The sequence below is a fragment of the Empidonax traillii genome, unplaced genomic scaffold, assembly GCF_003031625.1.
Source record: "Empidonax traillii isolate 1590-97213 ecotype Southwest subspecies unplaced genomic scaffold, ASM303162v1 scaffold457:size789790, whole genome shotgun sequence".
In the NCBI taxonomy this organism is placed as follows: domain Eukaryota; kingdom Metazoa; phylum Chordata; class Aves; order Passeriformes; family Tyrannidae; genus Empidonax; species Empidonax traillii.
Window position 1 is genome coordinate 135139 of NW_020955650.1, and position 24985 is coordinate 160123.

The following is a 24985-nucleotide window of genomic DNA, read 5'->3' on the forward strand; positions in this document are numbered from 1 at the left end:
GAACGTGCAAATGTTACCAGTGTCTCATTGCATATTTCCTGTGGACAAATGCAACCTGTTGACCTGCAGCAGATCAGCAGGCATGCTTATAGAGCACACAAATCAAAAATCCTCTGTAAAGGTCAGAAAGTAATCATTGGAGTGTACTAAAATAACCCCTATTGCATATGCTGGTTTTGTTGTCTGTACCTCTAAACCACTCCCCCACCCCCATCTCAACCGATGGGATGTGTACAGAACATTCACTTTCAGGAGACTGTCATGAGAAGTCAAAGAAAACAGATTCATAACCATATTGTAGTTTTGAAACAGAACTTCTGCTTCAATGAAAAGCAGAAAAATACAGAGCATGAGCATCACATCTCAGATGCTTGAAACTGTGGGCTTATATGTTAAGGTTCAAGAGGCTTAGTCATTTGTCTCACATTTAAGTCCAGTTCATCTGCAATAACTTCAGTGCATTTCATCACCTTGAGAATTCTAGTCTGATTAGTTATTTAAAACCTGAAGAAAAGCGTTCAGTACACTCAAGTTCATCCTGATGGTTGCCTTGTTCACAATTTGACGTTTTCTGGGTTATCAATAAATTTGGTTGCTTTATACTGTTAAACACAGTGTTTTTTTTTCTCAGCCCTCAAGAGCAGCTTCAATGCAGCAGGGAGCACTATGAGCAAATCAAAGAAGATCTGAAACGGGCTCTGATGGACCTGGAGAAACAGCAACAGGAGATGGGCTTTGCCCTTCAGCCTGGTTTGCAGGAGAAGCAAGCTCAGCTGGCAAACTATGCCGACCTCCTGCAGAAAGTAGAAGGCTTAACTTCCCAATTCAGTGAATTGAAAAGCCAGAAGGATCATCCACAGGGTCACACTGGGGATCCCTGCTTCACACAGGTGGAATGGTCAGACTTAAAGCACCAACATGAAAATCTGCTCAGCCAGCTCCAGGTTGGAACCTCAATCTCTTTGCTTACAAGATTCTTGGTATTCCTACTGGTTGCAGTTCTCACTGTTTACCTGTAGTGTCATTCAGATGGGAAGTTTATAGGTAAAGCTGGGAGTGGAGGAAATTCCTCTGCAAAAAGGGCAGGGAATTCCTCTCCCTCTCTCTCTGTGAGCACCAGGAGCTCACAGTCACTGCCTTGTGCTTTGTAGAGGGATAAATGTTTATACAAATGAGACCAAAGTAAGTGTGAAGAACATTTTGTACCTGTGTAAACAGCTTTGGATAGTTGGTTTTTGAAGCATTTGTTTTTATATTCTCCAAGCCATGTAGGTTGGAGAATATAAGGAAATGAATGAATTTGGAAAATATCTCAAAGATGCTTTTCCAGCATCTTGTTTGTACTGGTGTCACCCAGTATAGTTGCACTTGCACCCTGTGTGGCATCCTGCCTGTATCATCCCTTCTGAATAGAAAACATCCTTTTTACAAGTACATTCTTACGGAATACCAACCTTTCTGCTTCCTGCTACTAATAAAAGTTTTGTTTGTGATGGACTCCCTGATGTGCTGAGAAGAGTGCAGGATGTTTATGTGGTTAACTGGGTATTTTATGGAAAGCAAGCAAGTTTGTTGTGCTGGTGAGGTCCTGGAAAAGCTGTGACAGTCTGTGGCTGAGTTATGTTTGTTTGAGATAACAGTGGACTAATCCTAGAATCTCCTTGGTTTCTAGACCATCGTGCAGACGTTAGAGAGTCGTGTTCAAGAGCACCAGCAATTTCAGGATATGGTAACAGCCCTGAGCACTGAGCTAAAAACCATCTCTGAGAAGCTTGCTGGTTGTGAAGGTCCAGCACTGGAACAACCATCAACTGAGCAAAACCAGTTGGAGTCACAGGTACGTTGCAGGTTCTGCATCATGGAAAAAGGGTCTGTGCCCTGGAGACCATCACATTTATAAAAGATGGTGCCAAACTGAAAAACTAAGAAGCCTTTCTAAAACAAAAAATAGTATATATGGTGTTCCTTTTATCAAGATAAAGTTCAGTTGTAAGAAGTGTCCTTCATGCATGAGTGGACATTCTTTTGCTCTTTGGCAGAATGGATAATAATCCATGAGTGTAGAGAGCTACTGCAAGCTGAGACCATAGCTCAGATATGGGTCACTGCAATTCTGCTTCCTCCAGAATTTGCTCTACCTCTAACAACTAAAATGGAACAGGAGAGATGTGGGGGGGATTATCTGTTAAGAAACTTGGAAGGATCATCATGTGCCACACAGGGTGCTATCGAATTGTTTTGTCATTGTATTGCTTATAGCTCCAGGTGATCTCTGTACATAAAAATGGCTGACGAAATTACTGGTTTAGTGTTTGACTTCCTGCAGCAAATAGGTCTGCATGTACTTTTCAACACAGTTTGTTGTTGACAGCAAATATTTGTGATTTTGGAGACTGACTTTAGACTGAGTGAAAACACTTCAAATAAAATGTTTTTTTCGTGTCCAAAGGAACAACAAGGACCTCTTAGTCGATATGAAGATGCTTTAAAGAAGATTTTGGTTTTAGCAGAAACTGTTAAACAAAACACCTCTTCAGCAGGACAGAAGTTTATTAAGGATGAGATTGAAACACTTCAGAGTGAACACAGGAATCTGGAAGAAAGACTTGAAAATGTCAAGCAAAAGAAGGAAAGTATTTTCAGTGAAGCCCTTGAGTTAAAAGATGAGTTTGGTAATGAAGTACAAATGGAAGATAAGGCAGATGCAATGTTGGAGAGAGAGAGACGGATCACTTGTGACAGTGGTGTGGCTGCAGGAGAGAGCCCCACAGCAGGGGAGCTGAAGGAGCCTTTGGAAATGCATGATGTGAGTTATTTGTTGACAGTAGAGAGGCACCTGTCTCACAAATATATTCTGTATATTGTGTCCTTAATTCCATGGAAATGAAGCCTTTTGTAAATATATGTGTATAATTCAAAGATGTGGAGAAGAACTCCCTTTAACTTGTCATAACAAGTTTGTAACAAGCCAGTAACGTGTATTCAGAACTGCAGTTCTCCATTTAAATATGATATGCATATAGCTTTGTCTTGCCAGAAATTAGAGCAGGTACCCTTGGTCAGGACACGGGGGAGAGGTTGTATAGATGAGAAAATTGCAGATAAGCCTCTGCCAAAGAGCTTAGAGAGCTTCTCTTAAACCAGTAAAACTTGTTTAGAACTGCAACACAGTATTTGTCCTGTTTGTTTGCAACGATAATAATTTTTGCCATTCAGAGATTTAATGTTAAACTACAACGTTTATGGTCACACAAGCAAATGTTCTTTTCTATCATTTCTCTTAGGGTCAAGATGTAAATGGAAATATGTCAGAGAAAGAGAAGCAGAATGATCCAGTTTTGGAGGAAAGCAGTCTCTTGTCAGACAGCCCGTTAAAGGATATCAATCTCAGCAAGGACATATCAGGGCAGGCTGTTCAGGTACCTGACAAATGCCTTCTAACACGTGGCAGTGTGTATAACTGTATGTGTGACTGTGTGTTCATTAGAAATGCACGTGAAATTCCTTAAAATTTGTAGTTTTACAGAGTCATATTTTCCTTATCTGATGGAAGGAATGATAAATTATACTCTCCAGATCACCCCTCAGCCTTGCCCACATGAAGTGTGCAAGAGGTCAGTGTGATTGTCTCTACAAGCCCCCAGGGCTTGGACGTGCTTTTTCCATGATGCAAAACCTGCCACATACTTGTGATTTTATAAAATCATGGCATGACACAGTGGTTTGGGTTGGAAGGGACCTTAAAGATCTCCTTCCCATCCTCCTGCCATGGGCAGGGACACTTTCCACCAGACCAGGTTTCTCAAAGCCCCATCCAGCCTGGCCTCGAACACTTCCAGAGGTGGGGATTCAGCAGGTTTTGTCACTGCAGGTAGTCAGAGGTTACTAACCTGGAATTGCTGGTCTTTAGGGGACCTCAGGGCATTCATACTGTAAATGACTTCATGTGTGTAGGGCTGAGGGAATGATTTGGACCTCACTGACCTGACCATTGAATAATAACCGTGTGTGGGGGGAGATGACCATCAAAATACCAGAGTGGAAACTATCCATGCTGGGATTTCTGGAGAAGGTGCAAGATCAGTAGTTACCAAATGTATCTAAGCAGAAACTTCTATAACCATATTAAAAATCATATGAGCACTTACTGCTGTTTGTTTTGTCTTGTAACTGTTTGAGTGGTCAAGGTCCTGATCTGTTAAACTGATCTGAGCAGGAGTTTCCAAGATACTCTGGATTTGAGTGACCCCAGCCTTTTCCTTTATTCATTAAGCTAAACTGAAAGTAGAGTAGACAGATTGTGGAGTGGGAAGATTCTTAGGAAACTTAAATTTTGTCCTGTGACTTTTACTGATTGTAAACATCTTGTGTTTTGCAAATCAGGGGGAGGCTGGCAAGGAGAGCCCAGGCATGGACAAACAGGACAGGCTCCAAGAGGATGTGCTGGACAGTGCAGTTCTGGGTGCTGAAGCAGGACTGAAAAGACATAAGGATGGTGTTTGTTCTGAAGGTGATGAAACAAGAAAGGAAACCCATCCAGCAGAGGTAACTGGACATGAGAGTACACCAGAGTGTGGAATTTGGGGTTCATGCATAAGCTTAGTTGCAATGGGGATGATACCACTAATAAATAACTAATAATAATCTCAAGTTACCCTGAGCTAATTTTGTCTGATGTGTTGTATACTTAGTATGTGTTAACTCACTTTATCCTTTCCTGTACATTTAAAATTAGGATATAGGGAAATTTTTTTAATAGTTTGCTGAGGATACTGCATTCCAAGGGATATTGCATTCCAAGTCGCCTGGATGTATTTTGTGAAGTCGTTTGACCACTTTGTTTGAATACTATTATATACTTACACTTGAGTCTCTTCCATTTATGTAGATTTCTTATTTACGTATTTCCTTTGCATGTGTGAGGCTGTACTTGACATGCTGTGTCCTGTTTGGTGCTCACCAGTCCAAGGGGAATTTTGATACTAGAGCAGTGTTTAGGAGCTGCAGCTATAATGAGTGGGAATGGCCCAGTTCCCATTGGAGATTAAAAGGCTGACAGGGGTCTCACTGCTGTCATCTCCTCCCTGAGGGGGTGTTGCAGAGCCAAACTCTTCTCAGAACTTCAATTTCAGCAACTGTATGAGATGCTGAAAGCTACATCCAACAAATCCCCAGGTTGCCCACAGGACTGTTCTGGGCTGGGTGTGTAACCACAGACTCTCTGTGTACAGCACAAGTGCAGGGAGCCTCAGGAAAACGCTAAACCTTTCCAAAAATGCACTCAGGACTGAGTTTTTTTAATTTAACTAAATTTTTCTAAAAGTTTATAGCAGAATTACAGCACTTCTTCTAAGTGCTTTCCTCTGCCATAACCCTACCCCCAGTAAATTACGAGATGTAATTGTGGTTTTGCTCATCTACCTGTAATTATGGGCTTCATAACTTTGTCATCTCAAGCACTGTAATCACTACGCAGCAAGTTTGATTAGGGCTTTTTGATTACTCGTTTCTTTTATTTTTCCTACATCAAAAGGAGAAACCTGCTGATGTCAAGAATCACTCATACAGAGAAGATGTGGAAGAGACTCAACAGAAGATATGCCAGAAGAGCCAAGCCCTGAAATCTGCAGCAGCTGAGAAAGGTGGTCTGGGATCTGATCCCCCAGTTTGTGCACGTGAGGTAACCCATGGTTTGTTATTCCAAGCAAAGTTTGCCAGCCATTGAAATTTTATTTCCATATGGGCTTCAGCTAAAGTTGTTTTAAAAGAGACAATTACTGTCACATCAAAATCAAGAGCATTGTGTATAGTTCTTATTTATGTCCATGATAGTTTTGAACTTTATCCAAAGTGCAAGCCACGTCATGTTTTTCAGTGGATCTGTTCAAAAGAGAGTTCAAACTGGTTTTTAGAGCCATCATAATCAGTCTTTATTTTATGATATTTACAGTTTCTCTTTTAATTGTTAATCAATACAACTTCTTTCCATGTTATTATAGTTAGTTGTGATAGTTTTGCCATTGTAAGGAAGGCAGATCAGAAAACTCAAATCCAAGGGTGATCCAGTGTAAGAAAATAAATGAAATAAAATAGGGAAAGGAGAATGGATTCAAGCTGAATTAGTGACAAGGTTATTACTAAAGGACTTTACTAAGTCTGTTCTTCTTTAAGAGTAAGGGGGTTACATCCCACGTGACTGCTGATCTTGGACACCACATTCTTAAACTGAAGGTAGGGCCAGATCTAATCTTCAGATTAAACCTACAGGTAGATCCACAGCTGACCCATCCATTGGCAGGTCTTATGTGAGACTTGCACATCTGCTCTAACTGGAAACCCCAACCAAATATCCCAGAGGTTTTAGGAGTCTGGAGAGGTTCATGCTGACTGGAAACTAGCCAGTGATATTCCAATTTACAAGAAGGGTGTGAGGGAAGACCCAGAAAACTATAGACCTGTTAAACTAACCTCAGCTCCTGGAAAAATTATGGAGATAATCCTGGGTTCTATTGAAAAACGTTTAAAGAACAAAGCAATTATCAGAGAATCATTTAGGTAGGAAAAGACTTCTTAGACCATCAAGTCCAACCGTTTACCCAGCACTGCCAAGTCCACCACTAAACAATGTCCCCGAGTGCCACATCTGCAAGTCTTTTAGATAAATTCAGGGATGGTGACCCACCACTTGGCTGGGCAGCCTGTTCCAGTGCCTGACCACCCTTTTCATGAAGAAATCTTACCTAATATCCAATCTAAACCTCCCATGACACACCTTGAGGCCATTCCCTCTTGTCCTATCACTTGCTACCTGGGAGAAGAGACTGACGCCCACCTCGCTTTCAGAGAGTTGTAGAGAGTGATAAGGTCACCCCTCAGCCTCTTTTTCTCCAGGCTGAGCCTCCCTCATCTCTCTCATCTGCTCCTCATCAGATTTGTGCTCCAGACCCTTCCCCAGCTCCACTGTCCTTCTGGACATGCTCCAGCACCTCAATGTCTTTTTTGTTGTGAGGGGTCCAAAAAAAGGATGCAGGATTTGAGGTGTGGCCCCACCGGTCTGTATCCAGGGAGGCAGTGCCACAATGTGCAATGAGAACATCATCCAGACAAGCAAAACATGTACACTGCAATCCTGAGGTTTTTCTTAAAGTCAGGACACATACTTTTTTGTGTGTTTTGATGCGTTGATGTTTCAGTCTTGTAAAGTGGATTTCTTCCTCGCTCTTTGATAGCTTAGCTGAGTTGTTCTGCTTGCTTCAGCTCTATGGCACTCCAGAGTCTCTTGAGATAAAATGTTATGTCTGAATTGATACAACTGTTATGGATGTGTACACAGAGAAATTGAAAAGCTCTCTGATTGACTATTTCAACAGTCGTCCCCTTCAGTTTTGACTGAAAACAACCAAAAGAGTTCAAACAAATAGCACTATTCTTTTCTGGTAATGTGTACTGTGTGCTGTTTGTTTCCCATACTTGGAAGCAGGTATATTGTGTATAGCTCATGACCACCAAAGGGACAGATAGCTGGCTGCTTCCTAGTCAAATAGTATCTAAAGTATCAATACAGTAAGTTTATCAAGCAAGAATTTTTTTACTGTTTTTCATTTCTGATGTTAGTACCGTGGAGAAGCTCAACACTGCAGTTATATCTGTGTATTTGTATGCATTGACTCATATAAAGTATATATGGAACAGATCTGCAGATGCAGAGAGGCACTGGGGGAAGGGAAATGCAGAAAGATTTTTGAGGTATTGCCACATGACCCAGTTAGCCTGTGACATTTCATTTATATTCTTGTCTGCAACAGCTGAAGGTGATGTTAAACATGGCCCCACCTCAAGTGACTTGTACTTCTGTCGTGGGAATCAGAGACAGTGCCAGGGACTGGCTCTGGAGCCTCCTAATCCCTTCCTCCCCACCCTGATTGAGACACAACTCCTTAACACTCTCATCTTACCCCAGTTTTTGGATAGCACTTGTGCCAGTGGCAGTCATGGCTTTGTGTCACAGCCAAGCTGCTTCATGCACGAGTTGCCCTGTGAAGAACAGCTGAAATAATGCCCTGGTGAAGGACACAGCGGGAAGTCAAGGCAGGTGCTGAGCAGAAGGAATGTGGGTGTGAAGAGAGGAAGAAGTTGCATGGATATGTAAGGAAGAGAGGGAGAAGACATAACAAACATGTGAATTCATCTGTAGCAGATGTGGGTGCAGGGAGGATGTTATTTGAAGGTGGGGATATCAGAGTTTCAGACTTAAAATGATGGGCAGAGGTTTCACAGCTCTCTGAGAAGTGCTGGCAAGCCGGAGTGACTGCAGAGGGGGCAGCTTCCAGTTTCTGGGTCCTGGCTGACCCAGAGAGGTTGTGGGAGAAACAAGAGCAGAATTTAGGCATGGCTTAAACATGTGAAGCCAAGTGCTGCAGTCGGAAAACTTGCTGGTTTAGGACCTTCAGAAATAAGAATCCTGTTTTGCATTGTAGGACACAGGTGCAGAAGTGGCTGTCCAGAAGGAACTATTTCCTGGAGTGCAAGTAAACACTGAATATTTTGAAGAGGAACAAAAGGTCAATGAGCTGAAAAAGGAAGTGGCTGAGCTGGATATGGTGCTTATAAATGAACAACTAAAAGAGCTGGAGGTATGGAAACTGCAAAGCCATTCTCCTTGTTAAGGCAGTGATACACTTACAGAATTCTGATTCACCTGGGCAAACCGAAATTGTTGCACATAGTCCTATCTGAGGTTTATCTACAGACACTGTGCCTTACTGCAAGTATGGCCACGTAAATCCCATAGTTTGTGCTGCCCCTCTGGGGTGCAGCAGTAGATCCCTGGGACTGCACCTGGGTGTGCTCCCAGGATGTGCACAGGCACCCTGCATGTGGAGGAGCAGGCATATGTTTGTAGGTGAATCACTATTTAAATGTATTTTGTGTTGAAAGCTGAGAGTGTTCTAAGATCATCCTTTAATCCCCTCTCTGGGGTGGGCTCAATTGTAGGATTTGCAGAATGAGCTGGAAAGGTGGAAAGCGAAATCTCAGTGCCGTAGTGAAGAAGCGATTCCCGACGCTGCAGGATCAACCGGAGCAGAGCTGCAAACCATGGAGCCTGCGGTGTCCTGCTGGGACAGGCTGCTCCAAGAGATAGATGCTGTTAAGGCAGTGAAGGAACAACAGTACTGTTTAATCAATGAATACCAGAAAAATCTGTCTGCTGCGCAGTCCTCCATGAAAAATTTGTCAACAGAAAAAGATAACATAAAAATGTAAGTAGAGTTGAAGGTTTTGGTTAAGAGGTTGCAGAACAAATATGGTCCTAGACTGAACTTTGTGCCATGCTCAGAGAAGGATATGGTGTTTTATCCACTTCATTAATATTGGGTAGCAAGAGAAAGCTTACAGGTTTGTGTGTTTGTAAACAGCCCTAAAGAGAAGCATTTCTGGTAGTTCTCTGCTATCCTTAAGCAACATCTGCTCTCTTTATTCTTTAGGCAAAACAAAGAAATGGTTGCTGGGCTAAAAACGTCCTAAAATATTCTTGCAAAAGTATGGCAGATGTGAAATACTCATTTGTCTTTAAGGACCCACTAGTTCTAATTTCTTTTCTGAGGGATATATGTCTTTACTCTGAAAACCAACCTTATCTGATAGGAGGAATTCTGTGGCAGTAAATGAGTCCACAGTGCCAATTCAGATATGATGCACATGAAATATACTATGTTTTGTGAATTAGTCTTCAAAACACAATTAGTTTGTGCCAATAATGTATCAACATAATTTGAAAATGTTTAAAATTTATGAAATTGTTAATTTACAGCAAAGAGATTGGGGGAAAATGGAATAAAAATCTAGCTGCTAAATGCATTTTAGATGGGCCTTTCAGAATAGTCCTGGAAATAAAAGATGAGTAAGTAAACTCCTCCAAATTAATCTTGAATGAATGGGAATTTAAAAATATTTTTATAACTAAGGTATATCTTCATTGTCAACCAGAAATTGCCATAAACTGTTGTTAATTCACAAAGAGATGACAACACTATTGTTGATTTTAAAAACTTTATTTGTTGTAACATTAAATGGGGGCTACATTCTGTATTAGCATGTACTGAAATTTTAGGGAATATACAGTAGAATATATCTTTTCTGCAGAGATATCTAGGAATAACAAATTCTGTAAAGATAAGCGAGAAATAATGATATTGCAAGGGTGATTAGGAAATTTGTGAGAGAACATTGAGGGATATGTGTGATTAAGTGAATAAAGTGAGTGAATTATATCTTAAATAGTGAAATTAGTTTTTAAAAGCATCTAACCTATGTTTGAGGAGAATTTATTTTTTTTTTAAAACACTACTCATATTTTTTGCAGGGGTCCTACAAACAACACAGTTCTCCTGGAGAAAATTAAGGCATGCATAGAGTCCTTAAGGAGAGAGAGAGATGTCTTAAACCAGCTGCAAAGTCAGCAGGAAATTTTATCTCAGCATTTGACGTGCATGGATAAAGTGCTGACCGAAAGCCAGATGAGGCAACTGGAGCACTGGTGGCAACACGTGGAGCAAACAGTGCAAAAGAAACACGATCAGGTGGTGGCAGAAATCGATGAATTTAACCTGCTTATGAATAAAGCCCAGGATATTCAGAGGCTGATCCAGGAACAGTATTTACAAGCAGAGTTACATTCCTCAGCTGCAGGAAAAGCCAAAGACCCTCTGATGTGGACCACAGGGTTACAGGACATTAAACATGGACTTTCTCTGTTAAAAAGAAGGATTGAACTGCAGATGAAAAGAATTTGGAGTGATCAGGAGAAGGTGGCTTTGGAGAACTCTCTACATGATTTGCAGAGCAAACTGGAAGCATTATCAGCACAACAAGCTCCAGGGGATACTCAGATCACTGGTCCCGCTCTCATGAAACACGAAATGATGAAGAGGCTGAAAGAAAATATTTCGTGGGTCAAAGATTCACTGTCCCACCTTGATCAGAAAGCAGCACTTTTCCCCAGTGATGTCAAATCCCAGATCAGAACTTGTCAGCTCATGAGCACGGAAGTTGTAAACAGAGAGCCCGCGATCGTGTCGCTGGATTATGGGCTCCAACACATCCTTCCCAGCCTGGAGCCAGAGGAGGTCTCTGATATGACCTTCCTTTTACAAACGCTGCAGAATTCATACAAGGCTCTCGTTTTAAAATCTGCTCAAAGATTGCAGCACCTAGAGCTGCAGCTGGCGGAGAGACAGAGACTCATTGCAGAGATAGACAAAGTTCACTGTCAGCTTCGAAAGGCTGAGCTGCTTGCCAGGCCCGACATGAACCAGAGCAGCTCGTGCTCGGAGTTAGTGAGCCAACAAAACATCCTGCAGGAGATGTTAAAGGACATCCAGGAAATAGAGGGGCTTATCTCATCTCACTGCAGAGAGAGTCAGGTGACAGCTGGGGAGCTGAGCCTGTCCGAACAACTGTTTTTGATTGATCAGTTAAGAAGTCTGAAGAACAGAACGAGGAAGACCCAGAGGCAAATTCAGAGGAAAATTCATGAAGTGGAAAAAAAGATCGCTGTCTACAGAGAGTTTGCTGAAGGAATAGCTGCACTGCAGCAGGGTCTTAACGATCTACAGAATGGTGAAATGAACCTGAAAGAGGAGGAATTAGTAGGTGCCAAGCAGGGAGTGAAGGAGAAATGCAAAGCACTTAAAGAAAAAGTATTAGCTCTTCAGGCAAATTTGTCACAAATAATGAAGTACAAAGAAATCTTTGAATGTGTAGGTCTGAAATGGGACTCACTGCAGCTGGCTGAATTGCAAAATGAATTTTCTAAAATAAGAAGTAAAATTAAAGGAAAGATAATGCACTTTGAGAATGTTGTTAGGGAATGGGATAAGATTCAAGAATTGCTAAATGAAATCCAGACTGTAACATCCACTGTAAGGAAAGAAGCTAACATCCTAAATGACAGCACTGGCTCTTCTCCTGCTGAGAGTGTCATCTCTGCACAGATTCTGCTGCAGACAGTTCAACAAATCTTGTTCTTAACTCAGGAGGCAGCAAATCAAATAAACAAAAATGAGTTATTTGATACACCATTCAAAGAATCGAAGACAAAAGAAATAAAGAGCCTGAAGAAAGATGTTGAAGAATTGAATAAGTTTCTTCAAAACTTGGTCTCTGGGCTCCAGAGTGTTCACAAGGAAGATACCCAGAATGAAGTAGAAAATATATTCCACATCATAAAGCACATTCAGTCAGAGCTCCAGCAGCCACTTGTGATAGATGTGAAAACAATGCAGGATGACAAGCTGCGATGGGAAGCAATTCAGAATATGGTGCAAGCAAATTTTTCTGCTATTAAACGTATCATGGAAAAGGAGAGGGAAAATCAAGAAGAAAAATCTCTTGCTGCTGATATAGAAACAAAATTAGAGATGCTGCAAGGTCATGAAGCACAACTGAAGACAGACATCGCTGCCCGTGTTGTGAGTATATTCAGTGAAAGTGAGGTATTGACATATGTCTTTCCCCAGTTATTAGATCAGGTGTCTGTGACTGCAGCATTTGTATTCTCATGACTTATATCCTCATTTATTGCAATAGCTGAATTGGCCTGTGATTATTTCTGCATTGGCAGATATGATGGGAATCAGAACTAAGGATACAAAGAAATCAATTGTATTTGGTTTGATTATAACCAGTCAGTGGAGATGAACACAAGAAAACAATGGTAAAGAAGAGGGAGGAAAAGGTTGTGTTGAAATATTCACCTGAAGAGAGACTGAGTGCAGTTGTTCTGCAGTTATTCTTGGATCTGATTTTAGGTAATGTTTTCAGTAGTAACAATGATAAAAAAAAACCCCAAGTTCCTTTTTTCTACTATAAAGAAAAGTTTTACCAGTTGGGAATGATCAAGAAGAGTAAAAGCACAGGTCAAACCAATGTGATGAGGCCTCAGGAAGGTTGAGCAAAGGAAAGGCAGCTGGGCTCCAAGGCTTTAACACAGCTGAATAAGGCATTGATAAGGCATTGCTGGAGCATTAACTCGATTCTCAGTGCTTTTGTCAGGAAAGGTTCACTCAAACTGGAACAGACTGTCAGAGGGATGAGGAACGTTAAGGGCAGTCAATAAAACTGATTTTGTTCAATCTGTTAGGTGAGGAAAAGTGGGAAATCTATCTGAGAGGGGTAATTAGTGTGGAGGCAGACTTTGTGAGTGGAAAAGGACTGCTTAAGGTAAAGTGCAGTGTTAATACGAGGATCAAGAATCAGTGAATAAGTTTGTTGGAAACCAGGAGACCGATAGCAGAGAGGTTCTGAAACTGTGTCCTGGTCAAGGAGACCTGTGCCCTGCCTGCCCAAGAGATCAGTGGATACAAATGAGGTGGTAATTAGTAACAGGAAGAGGCACTCAGCATCCCTGGTGGACTTACGATCCTGCTGCCAGATTTCCCAGTTTGCTGTTATTCACAGCTTAGGTATTGTGTGGGGAGCACAGTGCCAAAGTTTCTGTGCCCTGCAGGAATCCAAGAGCTGACAAAGTCACACATTCTGTGTAGAAATACCTACGAGAAGAGGGTTTAGCAAGAAGCAGTTTGGCAAGTCATAGTGGAGATATCCCCCGGAGGAGAATAAAGCATCAACATGTGGGCTTGCCTTGTCTGAACAGGAATGTATAGTGCCATGTCCATGATGGAATCTTGGGCCTCTCCTGACCTCCCATCCTTCTCTCTGGGCTTTTCCAGTATTAGCAGTTCCCTCCTAACCCCTGTCCTATGTTTGAGGGCTCTGGGACTCCCTTAGGTAGCAGAGTGCATTTGTCACGTGTCCTCCCTTACCCACTCAGGCCAGCTCTGGGAGCATTGGTCTCAAAGACAGCCAAGTGTGAAATTCTAAGATCAGCTGGTGATGCAGAGGAGTACAGCAGCCTTTCTTGATTGTTCTTCATCTTTTTAATGCTTTCAGAGTGCTCTGGAGGAGGCATGCAGGATTGCTGATCTTCACACCAAGGCCCTTCAGAGGGCTGCCAGATTGCTCGAGGACTACGAAACTCAAATCCAGGCTGGGGCAGCTGAGCTCTGGAGCTCAGAGGAGACCTGTCAGACCCCACAATGGCAAGAGGAAGAGTTCAACTCTGCAAGGGCTGATGTAGAAAACCTGCACTCCAAGCTGAAAAGCCTTTTGAAACCAGAAGATAAAGCATGTCTGGAAAATACTTTAACAGAACTGGTCGATAAGAGTTTGGCATTAAGGAGGAAGGCTCAGAGAAAGGAAGCTGATGAACATAGGTAAGTTTAAGAGATCTTCCAAGATAATGTACCTTATGATGAGAAACATGGCTGAAAATAAATGTGGTGGTGTTCCTGTTCTGATAGAACCAGGTAATTTAGCAGAAAAAGGTGTAAGCATTCCTGCTGTTCCCAGGTGTGATTTTAGTGTAAGGAAAATTACACATAGTTAGCATATTGCTATGAATTTACAATGCAGAGAATTGCTATGAATTTGCAATGCAGTCATTTGTTGCACAGTCCAAAAAGTATATGAGGGTCGTATACACCCTTCACTGAGGGTCACGGGGTGCCAGAATCAGAAGAAAACACATTTCCTCAGTCTCTAGTCCAGTGCTGGTGGAGGTTAGAATAGTTTTCAGCAGGGTCCTAATTCATGTCTTTGGATGGCTTGAGAAAGTAAAGATCAAACAATACACAGGCTTTATTTTCCTTCCTTCAGGTACAAAAGAAATTTGAAGGGACTTCAGATACATGTACAGAAAAGGTTTGGGAGATAAAGTGAAGGAATTTTAAACTGCTTGCTTGTGATCCAGTGCTTTTGGATCCACTTTTATAGTCAAAGAATTGAATGGAAAAATGCTTTGGTAATAGGAAAGAGATTATAAAATATGGAAAAAAAATTGGGATTATACAGACCACACACCATAGGAACAATGGAATGTGTGTTACAAACTGGGAACTAATTTTTGGGTGTGTCTGAGGAGGATGGAAACTTAGATCAAGACACACAATTCCTTTGAGCAGCTCCCTGGCTGATACATGGACATACATACCTATATTTGCCTCTGGGACATTTGTACCTTCACCTCTGAAATATCTTAGGTATCGAACCTGAAGTGTGTGACAAATGCCAGTTGATGACAACTTGCAAAACAGTAAGGACTACTAGTTAAGAAGATGTTTTTATATTAATTTTTATTCTTGTGGGTGTTATGTTTGGAGAGAGGAGCAACAATAAATTTTAATTTGTCAATTAATTATATCTTACAGGTATTCTGAAAAATACAAAAGCTACACAGAAGCCAAAGATAAAGTGTGTGATAATCTTAAGAAACTGGAAAAGATGCTTAGACAGTCTTTGTCTAAAATTCCAATGTCTTATAAGGAAGCTTTGGAGCACTTAGAAGAAAGCAAAGTAAGAGAGGCTCTGAACAACTTGAAGAGCTTGTGCAAAACTAATGCAACTGTGCATACCAAATGGTACCATAGTGGAAAGAAATTAACTTCTTTATCCTGTATTTATATATGTATATATATAAAACCACAGAATATATTTATGTACCCAGCAAAAAGACTAGATTGTAATAGGCTGTGTGAAGTGAGTGCATCTCACTGCTGTAGGAATCAAACATTATCTGTGCTTAAGCTCACGTTGCATTTCTGTTCAGATCCCTTCCTGCTTCTTTGCAGGACCAGGACTGATCAGATTTCTGACATTGCTGGTGTTTTCCCTCAGAACCAAAAATCAGAATTTCCGCTTTCCCCACTCACGACTGTCTTGCTGCCTCCCCACCAGACCTGTGTTATAAGCAGCTTCTTTGCTGTCTCCTCCTTTAGTACTCAATACCACAGGCTTGTAATTTTATATGTCTCTAAATCCATCACATTTCCCTTCCAAACAACCAGGAAGAAGTAAGAAGAACCTAATTACCCAGGCACACTATTCTTCTGTTTGTTTTATTTACCCCATCTTTCTCTGTAGTCTTAGCCAACAGAATTCTCTCATCATGACTGTATTTAACCAGCTTAGTGGAGTGATTGTCCTTTTATTAGAGGATCCTAATCATGTTACTGAATAGTTCACTAATACTTCTGACTGTAGCATTTTATTTATTTACCTATTTGTTTCTCCTGTAAGGTTTTAGTCTCCAACATTGACTCGGCTGAAGAGGATCTTGTGAAGCTGAGACAGATCTCTGGAGAGCTGATGAGATTATGCAGAGGAAGTGACAAGGCCCTGGGCAGGATTGTGACAGTGCTGTGGGAAAACTGGCTGGGTTTGCTCGAGGCAGCGAAAGGGCTGGAAATCAACTGTGAAGAACTAAAGCAGGAATGGAAATTCATCCATGAAGAGGTGAGTTTGGGGAAATGTGGTAGGGATGTGGGTGTCAGTAAAATGACCTGTAAAGGGCTGAGATCAGTGCAAAACATCATTTATCTACCCACTGGTCAGCCAGTTATCTCCACCCTTTCTTGAACCCAAAGTCAAAAATGGTATGGATATTTATACTGCGAATTCCCTGAACCCAGAACAACTCTGCGCGGGGGTTATTTGCTTTGTTAAAGCAAACCCAAATATTTTGGCACCCTGCAGAGGTTCAAGCTCTGGCTGTGTAATTCCCACTACTCAGTCACCCGTATGAGTAAATGAATAATGTAACTTAAGGTGATGGAATAAAAAAATACTTTATCTAATGCTTTGACGTGGTGTTTACTTAGCTGGAACGAGAAACAATAATTCTCGATAAGCTCCAGGAAGAACAGCCAGAGAGCCTTAAAGAGAAAGAAAAGGCCACCAGAGAGGAACTGGTAGAGTTACTAGATTTTGTGAACTCCTTTGAAGAAAACATCAACCAGCAACAGCTCCTCTTGCTCTTGCTTCTTCACCGAATAAGAAACATCCTGAATACATCTGAAGACGCTGAAGCAGAAGCTGCCCTGCCTGCCTTGTGTGAGATAAAGGCAATGCAGGATCGCTGCAAAAAGTAAGTGGGGTGGAATTTCTGTTGAAGATATGACATAGGATTATTTATAAGCATGGCTATTGTTTGTTTTTTTTTTTGATATTAAAGAATATAAAAGCTGTAATGCAGTTAAAAAGACAGTGAATGCTCTACTGGGTCAGACCAGTGCTCCATCCAACACGTCTGCTGTCTGCAGCGTGGGTGCTGGAGATATTATTTAGGGAGAAGACCTGAGCCTGGCCATGTGGGCTGCAGTTTGTGTTCAGGTGCAGCAGGAATCAGAAAGAATGAGTCAGTTTTGTTGGTTCCAAGCTCTTGTGACCTTGAATGAGACATGTGGGTCTGCCACTCCCAGAAAAATCAAACCTTGTGCTTTTTGCAGCAGTGGCAACTTTTGTCTTACTGAATGCCACTGTCTAAAATTCTCCCCAAATATTTGCAAATTTGTGATTTTAGTCACCCTTCTCTATGCCTGCTTTTGGACATGGGAATCTTTGTGAACATCGTCTGCTCTGCCAGCATCTTCTGATGCTGGCTCTGAGAGCAGACTCTGAGACTCTGAGAGCCTCACCTCTCTTTGCTGTTTACATATGCCTGCTATCTGGTTCGGTCTACCAAAAATACTTTGTTTAGTAATATGTGAAGAATAAATTTGAAGAAACTGAGACAATAAATGACATAAACTCAAAGATTTTACAGAAAATATTACTAAAGTACAGACAAATGTGGTTCTGGATATATATCTATAAAATACCTATTAAGCATGCTCTTTGCTCTACTTCTTGTAGAGTCTAAAACTGAATGCATTCTTTCTGGCAATCTTTCATAGGCTGTATGAAAAGGCTCAAGACCATAAGGATTCTGTGAAAGCTGAGATTCAAGAGAGGAACAAGGTCACTGAAGAAATAAGTGCTGTGACAAATGCATTACAGAATGCTGCATCTGTGTTATTGCAGGATGCTGATGGAAAGGCAGAACAACTGGAGGTTGGTAACAGCTTTGTTACTGTGTAGGGACATTTGGGATATCTCCTGGTTTGTGCTGGTGCTTGAACTTGCTCCAAATAAAATTAGTGGCAAGGTGTATGCACATGGACTTAAGGAGAATGAACCTGTCAGAATATGACAGGTCCTGCCATGTCCTTGGTTTGCCTCCCTTTCCCTCTGTGTGGGTCAATGAGGAGGCACAGAAGTGTTTCCAAATTGCACGAAATTCAACTCAGTTTGCAATCCTTTTAGGAAGGATCACTTAGGAAGGATCCTTCACCCTTCCGCCCTCTCCATATCTTATCCAGGGCAGCTTCAAGTGCTCTGGCTTTGATGTCTCATATTGGGGGTTAACCTGGCAAATGCATTTCTGTCATTTCTTGACTTCATGAAAAGCTGTTATTCCTTACACCCCCTGAATGTGTGTTTATTATTTTAATTATATTTGTTTCAGTTTGGTCGTATTGTGTTTATATTGCTATCATATTTTTTTTTTAATCTTGATCAAAAAATTTATTTTTAACTGTATTTAATCGAGTGATCTTTGAACTAAAGAACCTTATCATTTATTTATTTTAGCCAACAAGGTCTATTACAAATTTGGGCTATCTTTGCTGAGTCTTGTACAAAAACTAATTGGGTGCCCCACAGTTTATTCTCTTTAGAAGGTGGATGCTTAAAGCTGGCAAAGGGTTAGGAAGAGTACAGAAGCCAAAGACCATGGTGACAGATGGGAGTGTTTTCCTAAGGGTTAGCATAGGAAAGAAATGTTAGCTACACCTGTAAGAGAAAGTTCAGAAAACCCATGGACACCATTACTGTGGTGAAAACTGTGGATTTGTCTGAAAGGACTGGCTTTCTGTTTAAAGTTATTTAGAATACAGAGTTGTGTCTGCTTTTTTTGCTGAGTTCTTTGTATCGAGGAGTAAATGTTACTTCTGTAGGTGTTTGCCTGCTCTTTTCCCTCACATTCGAACTGTGCTACTCTGAGCACCTAAAACTCGTCTATAGCATCTGCTTTGCAGCTAAATAACCTGTGAAATGTGAACATGCATTAATATCCAGAAACCAGTTTGCAGAGACGTGCTTTGTTTTGGAGACCAGCGTTGTAACTGATTCTTTCAAATTCAGGTCAGGGAATCCATAAACTGCTGTAAATGTTGGCACGGTCTTACTTGGGCCATTTGACAACAGCAGCCTTCTCTGGGAGGAGACTGAGACACACAGCTGTTTCATGGCTTTGGGGATGTTGTTTAATATCACACCCAGTTGTTGTGGGATGACAGGAAATAAATCAGTCTCAGTGTCTTAAATGTTTCTTCTGTGCATTGTATTTGTGTGAGGGAAAAGACAAAGTGAAGACTGGGAGCTAATGGATTATCATTACTGCTGATTGAAGAAGAAAAGGCAGTTAAATTTAATGTCTTTCACTGCCTAGTAGGAGCTTTAGACAATTTTTCCCAATAACTTGGGTTAACATTTGAGTTTCTCAGACAGGTGGGCATTGGAAAGGAACCGTAAAGCAAACAAACAGAACCTTCCAACTTGAAATTCTAGAAAACCTCCAAAACAAATGAGTTTCTTCATTCTTCCTGCAAGAGGACTTAGATGGGATTTTCTTTCTAGGCCACAGGCTGTAGACAGTTGTTCAGCTTTCTTTTATCTCATCAAACCCACATTCTTCGTGCAGAACTGGAAACTGCTGCCTTGAAAGGAGCCCACTGTGCTGCTCTGTGTAATTGCCTGAAAGCAGACACTTCAGCCTGAAACCTGTTGCTTTTTGTGGCCTTTGTGTTGTTTATAATAATGAAGGAGTGGACGTTGGCTGTTAAAGGTCTTTGAAAGAGAAAATGCACTTTTGGCAAAAGGGGGAGCACGGAGGTTCACATTTAATCATGGGGGCACCTCAAATGGGTCCTTTGCTCTACCTGTCAATGAGCATCAGTGCGTCAGTCGCCCCATGTGGGGTAGTATCAAGTTTGTTTAATTCTTACAGATTGAAAAGCATCATTTGATCAAATGAGTGAGTATTTAGAGGTAGTCAAATTAGGTTTGCTGTCCCCAAAACAACTTTTCCAAACCACAGTCACTGTAGGAAATATAAAACACACTGTGTATATGTGTTTACCTGAGTAAAAACTGGGCAAAACTGCTGAAGGTATTCTTAATTTTGTAGGAGCTTCAGAGTGTGATTGGTAAAGAAAGTCAAGCTCTACAGGAGATCATGGAGAAACTCCGGATCAAGTACTCTGAAATGTACACGATAGTTCCTGCAGAGATCGAAACACAGCTGGAGGACTGCAAGAAAGTCCTGCAGGACCTAGAAGAGAAGGTAACTGGTGATGTAATTTTCATACTTACCTTTTAGCAACTCACAAAGAAATACAGCAATGTTTGATAAATGTTGTAACTATAAATTTCAACTTGAAACACTGATTATTTTTTTTAGCGTTTCCTCCTCAGTGAAAATCTATGCATGAGGAAAGATTCATCCTGCCAATTGTCTCTTTTTAGAATATCCTTACAGTAAGCTGTGTGATTATATTCTTTTTCTTCTCTATTAAAATTGGACATGGCAGAACCTCTAGCAATGAAGTTTTAATACAATATGGATTCTGTCTTCTATCCAATCTGATTCTTCAACTGTGAACGAGTAGCCAAAGTTGATTGGGAAGTTTTCAGAGCTTAACTGAGAATGGATTTTCAAAACTGGGTTAAAAAAGGACTTGGAAACAGAATTTTTTAATGTAATTTGCACACGCAGTAGGGTATCGTGGCACAGTTCTTTTTACCATCCCTTGGGATGTGGTTGCCTTCTTTTTAAAAATAGGTAGGGAATTTAAATAAATAAATAACATTGCATCAGGTTTGGTTGGTTGGTTGGTTGGTTTGTGGGGTTTTTTTGTTTGTTTGGGTTTTTTGTGGGTTTTTTTGTGTTTTTTTCTTCATTTTTTTCTATCTATAGAGGATATAAACAGTTAAATGTGAGCAAAAATAAGGAAAAATGGGGTAATACTGTAAGTCTGGGGTCAAATTTCAAACTTGTATTACCACCAATTTTAAAAATTAATTTGTATTACTTTTTAAAAGAATATATTTCACTTCTTTTATTTCAGAAATAACTGTTTCATGCAAATTTTAAGGGCTAAATTTCAGTTAATTTGATAAAAATTGAAGCTTTAATGAAACAATTTTGAAATCCAGTTACTTGTTATTGTCTATCAGATTATTCATTCATTCTATGTGGCATTAAATTAGTGGCATATTAGCTACAGCTTATTAGTTTTAATTTGGTTAACTTTATAGTATCAAAATGGAACTGTCTTTTCAGAAGTAACATAGGATTGGAGAAGTAACAATTGGATAGGAGAGAGAAGTAAAACAGTATTTATGTTTTGGGGAGGTTTTTTGTTGTTTATCATTTCATTTACGGAGCTAAAAGATGATCCCAGTGCACACACATGGCACACATTACATGTTGAAGTGAAAGAACTGGTCCTGGAAGCTGGATAACATTTGCTTTTCACATTTAGATATTGGAAAACAATATAAACTATCTTGGAATATTTTCAAAATGTATTTAGGAAACAAAAGAAATCCTAGTGGAACTGGAGGTCAGTTTAGTTACGTACTAGAAGAGCCACATGTGTTAAATTGAGTTGTCATATTTTAATGGCATTCTGCTTTCTTCTAACTCTGCTAACCAAACAGTGTAAAGAAATTGTACTTCTGATGTCAGAAATAATGAATTTATCCCAGTAAGAAGTTTTGAAATTAAAAGCCTGCCCTGCTGATGACCAGAGCACTGACAGATGCAGTATTTTATTCTGAGGAAATATTTAAGTCAGTGCTTGATCTGCTTTCTCATTTCCAGCTGTGTCACATCACTCATCCAGGATTCTCTTCTATTTTGGAAACTGGCACTGCAACCATTGATAATTTGGCACGTTTGGTCAGGATAATGGTCAAGTGTTTAGTGATTACAGACTGAATTCCTTTTTCCAAGGAGTCTTAGGCACTAACTACAGACTGGACTTCAGAGCTTCTTTTGTATCAGCATGAGTGTTTGAGAGGAGCACTGTAGTTCTTTTTGCTATATACTCATTCTGATTAATGCAGTTTTATCAATACAACGTCTTACTATGGCTGCTTTTATAGTGGTCTTACGTTGGCACCTATAAATAATGTTAATAAAATTGAGAAAGAAAAATGGATCATAGATTTATTAGCTAAAAATTATTTCAATCCCTCTTCCCACAACATGGGGTAAAGTAAACTAGAATAACTACTGAACTAAAAATCTTTTCCATCAAGGCAGCATTAAACTGTTCACTGTGCATACGCCTCCTAAATCCCAGGGTGGCAGCACACAAAGAATTTACCACAATTGACCAGTTTCCTGGTGCTTGGGTGACCCTAGCAGCTAGCAGGGTTTAGTAAGGAAAGGTGTCACTCTGGGCTAAAAGCAAGGACTTTCTCACTTCCTGCACTTCATCCAACCCACAGTAACCTGGTATCTTACTAAGGAGAGTTTTTCTCTTTACATAGAAAATCAGGCCCTCCAGCGCACCAATTTCTCATTTCTGTGGAGTTCTGCAGAGTGAAATCACGTTCCATAGACTTGATGGTGCTCAGAGCTTTTTATTTTAGTGATAAATCTCCAAGTCTATATTTAGGAATTCACTGGACGTTGATGCACTTTCCTATTCCCTTACTTGTTACGTGGAAGTCACAGCAGTCAGCTGAGACATAAAGGTGTCATTCTAATTTCTTAGAGCATAAATCTAAATGTGACCCTTTCCACAGTGCAGCATCATCAGCCTCTGTTAGGGGTGGGAACGGGGGCAGCTGAAGCAAAGCAGCCAGGGAGCTGCAGTGTCTCATTGCTTGTTTCCTCAGGGACTGCCTTTGTGAGGCAGTCGTTTTTGAATGAGAAGGAATTATTGAGCACCGTGTAAACGTTGAACCTGCTCATGCTGGTGCTTCTCCCTGCGAATGTAATTCCACTCCCGTGTTTTTAAGTGATTTGTCAAGAGAAACATAAAAAGAATTTGAATATTTTTGGTGAGGTGGTGCACAGAAACAAGCAGATCTTTGTAATCACTCCTATTGTTTTCTCTTTGCTCTGGCAGGTTAGCTCTGAAATCTTGCAGAGCTCTCCTCAGTACGTGCTGAAAAGCAAAGCAGAAACTATTAACAATGGCCTGCAAGCTATTGAAAAGATGTTGCAACAGAAGAGTGAAAACATTGCCAAAGCCAAAGAAGTTCAGAAGGTAATCTTGCCCAAAAAAAAAAAAGTCTGTGTTAAAAGATTTTTGGTTGTTTCTACAGAGCCTGGTTTAGCAAAAAGTGGTTTTCCATTCGTTTTGTGTCTGTGAAAGGAGAAGTATAAGCAAACATTTAGCTGGTGAATATTTGCCAGTTCTTTCTCACAGGAAAAGACGGCGTTTTTTCAACTGTGCATTGGTCCAGTAGATGCAGAGTGTTCTGTTCTCAGCATATCAGCTCTGAAATCTTTGCCATTCCACATGCCCCCCGTGAAGAACAAATAACACTGCTGTTACCTTTGAATCTGACCTTACATTTCACTGCCTTTTCCTCCACATGCAGCAAATCTGGGATATGCTGGACCTCTGGCATTACAAACTCAATGAGCTGGATGCAGAAGTGCAAGATATAGTGGAGCAGAATTCCTGCCAAGCACAGGAGCTGATGGATATCTTGGTGACCCCCCTTCAGCGTTACCAGCAGGTCTCGCAGCTTGCCGAGCGCAGAACTGCCATTTTAAACAAGGTAGATGCAACTGTAAAACATCTTTAAAAGAGAAGGCTTTGCATAAAACATCATCAGAGGCTGTTAAATGAGTAAAGAGTCACAAGCCTGCTGTAAGTGCATTGACATATTACAGCTAGAGTTTTTGGAGTGGCAAACTTGCCTCCAAGCCGCTACCCCAAAGGACCGGTGGGTCTGCACCGTGGTTGGGGAGGGTTGGTGTGGGGAATTCAGATGCATTTATCCCACACAGTGAACAGCAATTCATTTTGTGCCTTCCTGTTAAATCCTGTCATTTCCTAGGCTGCCAACAAGGTGGAAGAATATGATGAACTCTTGAAGAGTGTTAAAGATTGGATAGAAAGCACCAACTGTTTGCTAAGAACAGATGCTCAGGGTGACTCTGCAAAAAGCTTACGCAAGCACACTGATGACCTGCAGGTAAGTGTTGATGCAGATATGTGGCCCTGTCAGAACTGGCTGCTCTGTACAGATGCAATTTTCCATTCTTAATGTCTTGCTGACGTAAATAATTTACCATTTTCAGTAAATCCTTTGAGTGAAAGATAGTTACAGTTGACACTCATGGATACTTTTAGATGTTGGACATTAGATCTGTGTTGTCAAAGTGCTAATGTTGACCATTGATGGATCAAACTAAGCTCTTATTTTGTCTCCAGATGGCTTTGGAAGACTCAGAGCAGAAGCAGAATGTTCTGCATGGTGTTTACGTGGAGCTGGAGGAGCTGGCACCAGTCTTTGAAACCAGCAGTGTAATGCAACAGCTGCAGGAAGTAGATGACCAAGTAGCAGCTTTACAGCACGAGATAGCAGAGGTTCTTCCACAGATCCTGCATGTGGCTGATGTAAGTCTGGGTGACCCGTCAGTGCCTTTTGTCAGAGCTTCATCACATGTTATGAAATACGGATTGTATTACCTGCATAGGGAAGAGAGGTGCTGGTTTTAGTAGCTGTGCCAAGCAAGGACATTAATTGTCTGGAAACAAACCATCAGAAGGTGTTAACTAATTAAGCTGTAAAGTTCAGGATTAGCACAAGATGTAGGAGGAAAGGGTGGGAACCTTGGATGGTTCAGCCCAGAGAAGAGGCAACTTGGGGGTGGGGTGTGGATATTACTGGTGTCTGCTGCTGCATGGTGGGAGACTGGATAGGACTAGGCCAGACCATTCTTGGGGGTGCAGAGAAAAGATGAGCAGACCTAAAGTATAACAAAGGAAATTACATCTAGGAAGGATTTTTTCTGCAG

At 40.9% G+C, this 24985-nt stretch overlaps 1 protein-coding gene across 1 annotated transcript in view; it reads left to right on the forward strand.

Annotated features, from left to right (window-relative positions):
- Positions 1–24985, forward strand: part of SYNE2 (spectrin repeat containing nuclear envelope protein 2) — a 177849-nt gene that overhangs the window by 67179 nt on the left and 85685 nt on the right. Inside the window, exons 42-60 of the mRNA XM_027895343.1 lie at positions 632–944; positions 1673–1837; positions 2450–2806; positions 3285–3419; positions 4384–4545; positions 5534–5680; positions 8478–8633; positions 8995–9260; positions 10364–12470; positions 13951–14273; positions 15267–15411; positions 16135–16350; positions 16716–16981; positions 17790–17946; positions 20123–20278; positions 23079–23219; positions 23557–23739; positions 24022–24159; positions 24399–24584. Of these exons, the coding sequence (XP_027751144.1) occupies positions 632–944; positions 1673–1837; positions 2450–2806; positions 3285–3419; positions 4384–4545; positions 5534–5680; positions 8478–8633; positions 8995–9260; positions 10364–12470; positions 13951–14273; positions 15267–15411; positions 16135–16350; positions 16716–16981; positions 17790–17946; positions 20123–20278; positions 23079–23219; positions 23557–23739; positions 24022–24159; positions 24399–24584 (5719 nt within the window). The remainder of the gene's footprint in view (positions 1–631; positions 945–1672; positions 1838–2449; positions 2807–3284; positions 3420–4383; positions 4546–5533; positions 5681–8477; positions 8634–8994; positions 9261–10363; positions 12471–13950; positions 14274–15266; positions 15412–16134; positions 16351–16715; positions 16982–17789; positions 17947–20122; positions 20279–23078; positions 23220–23556; positions 23740–24021; positions 24160–24398; positions 24585–24985) is intronic.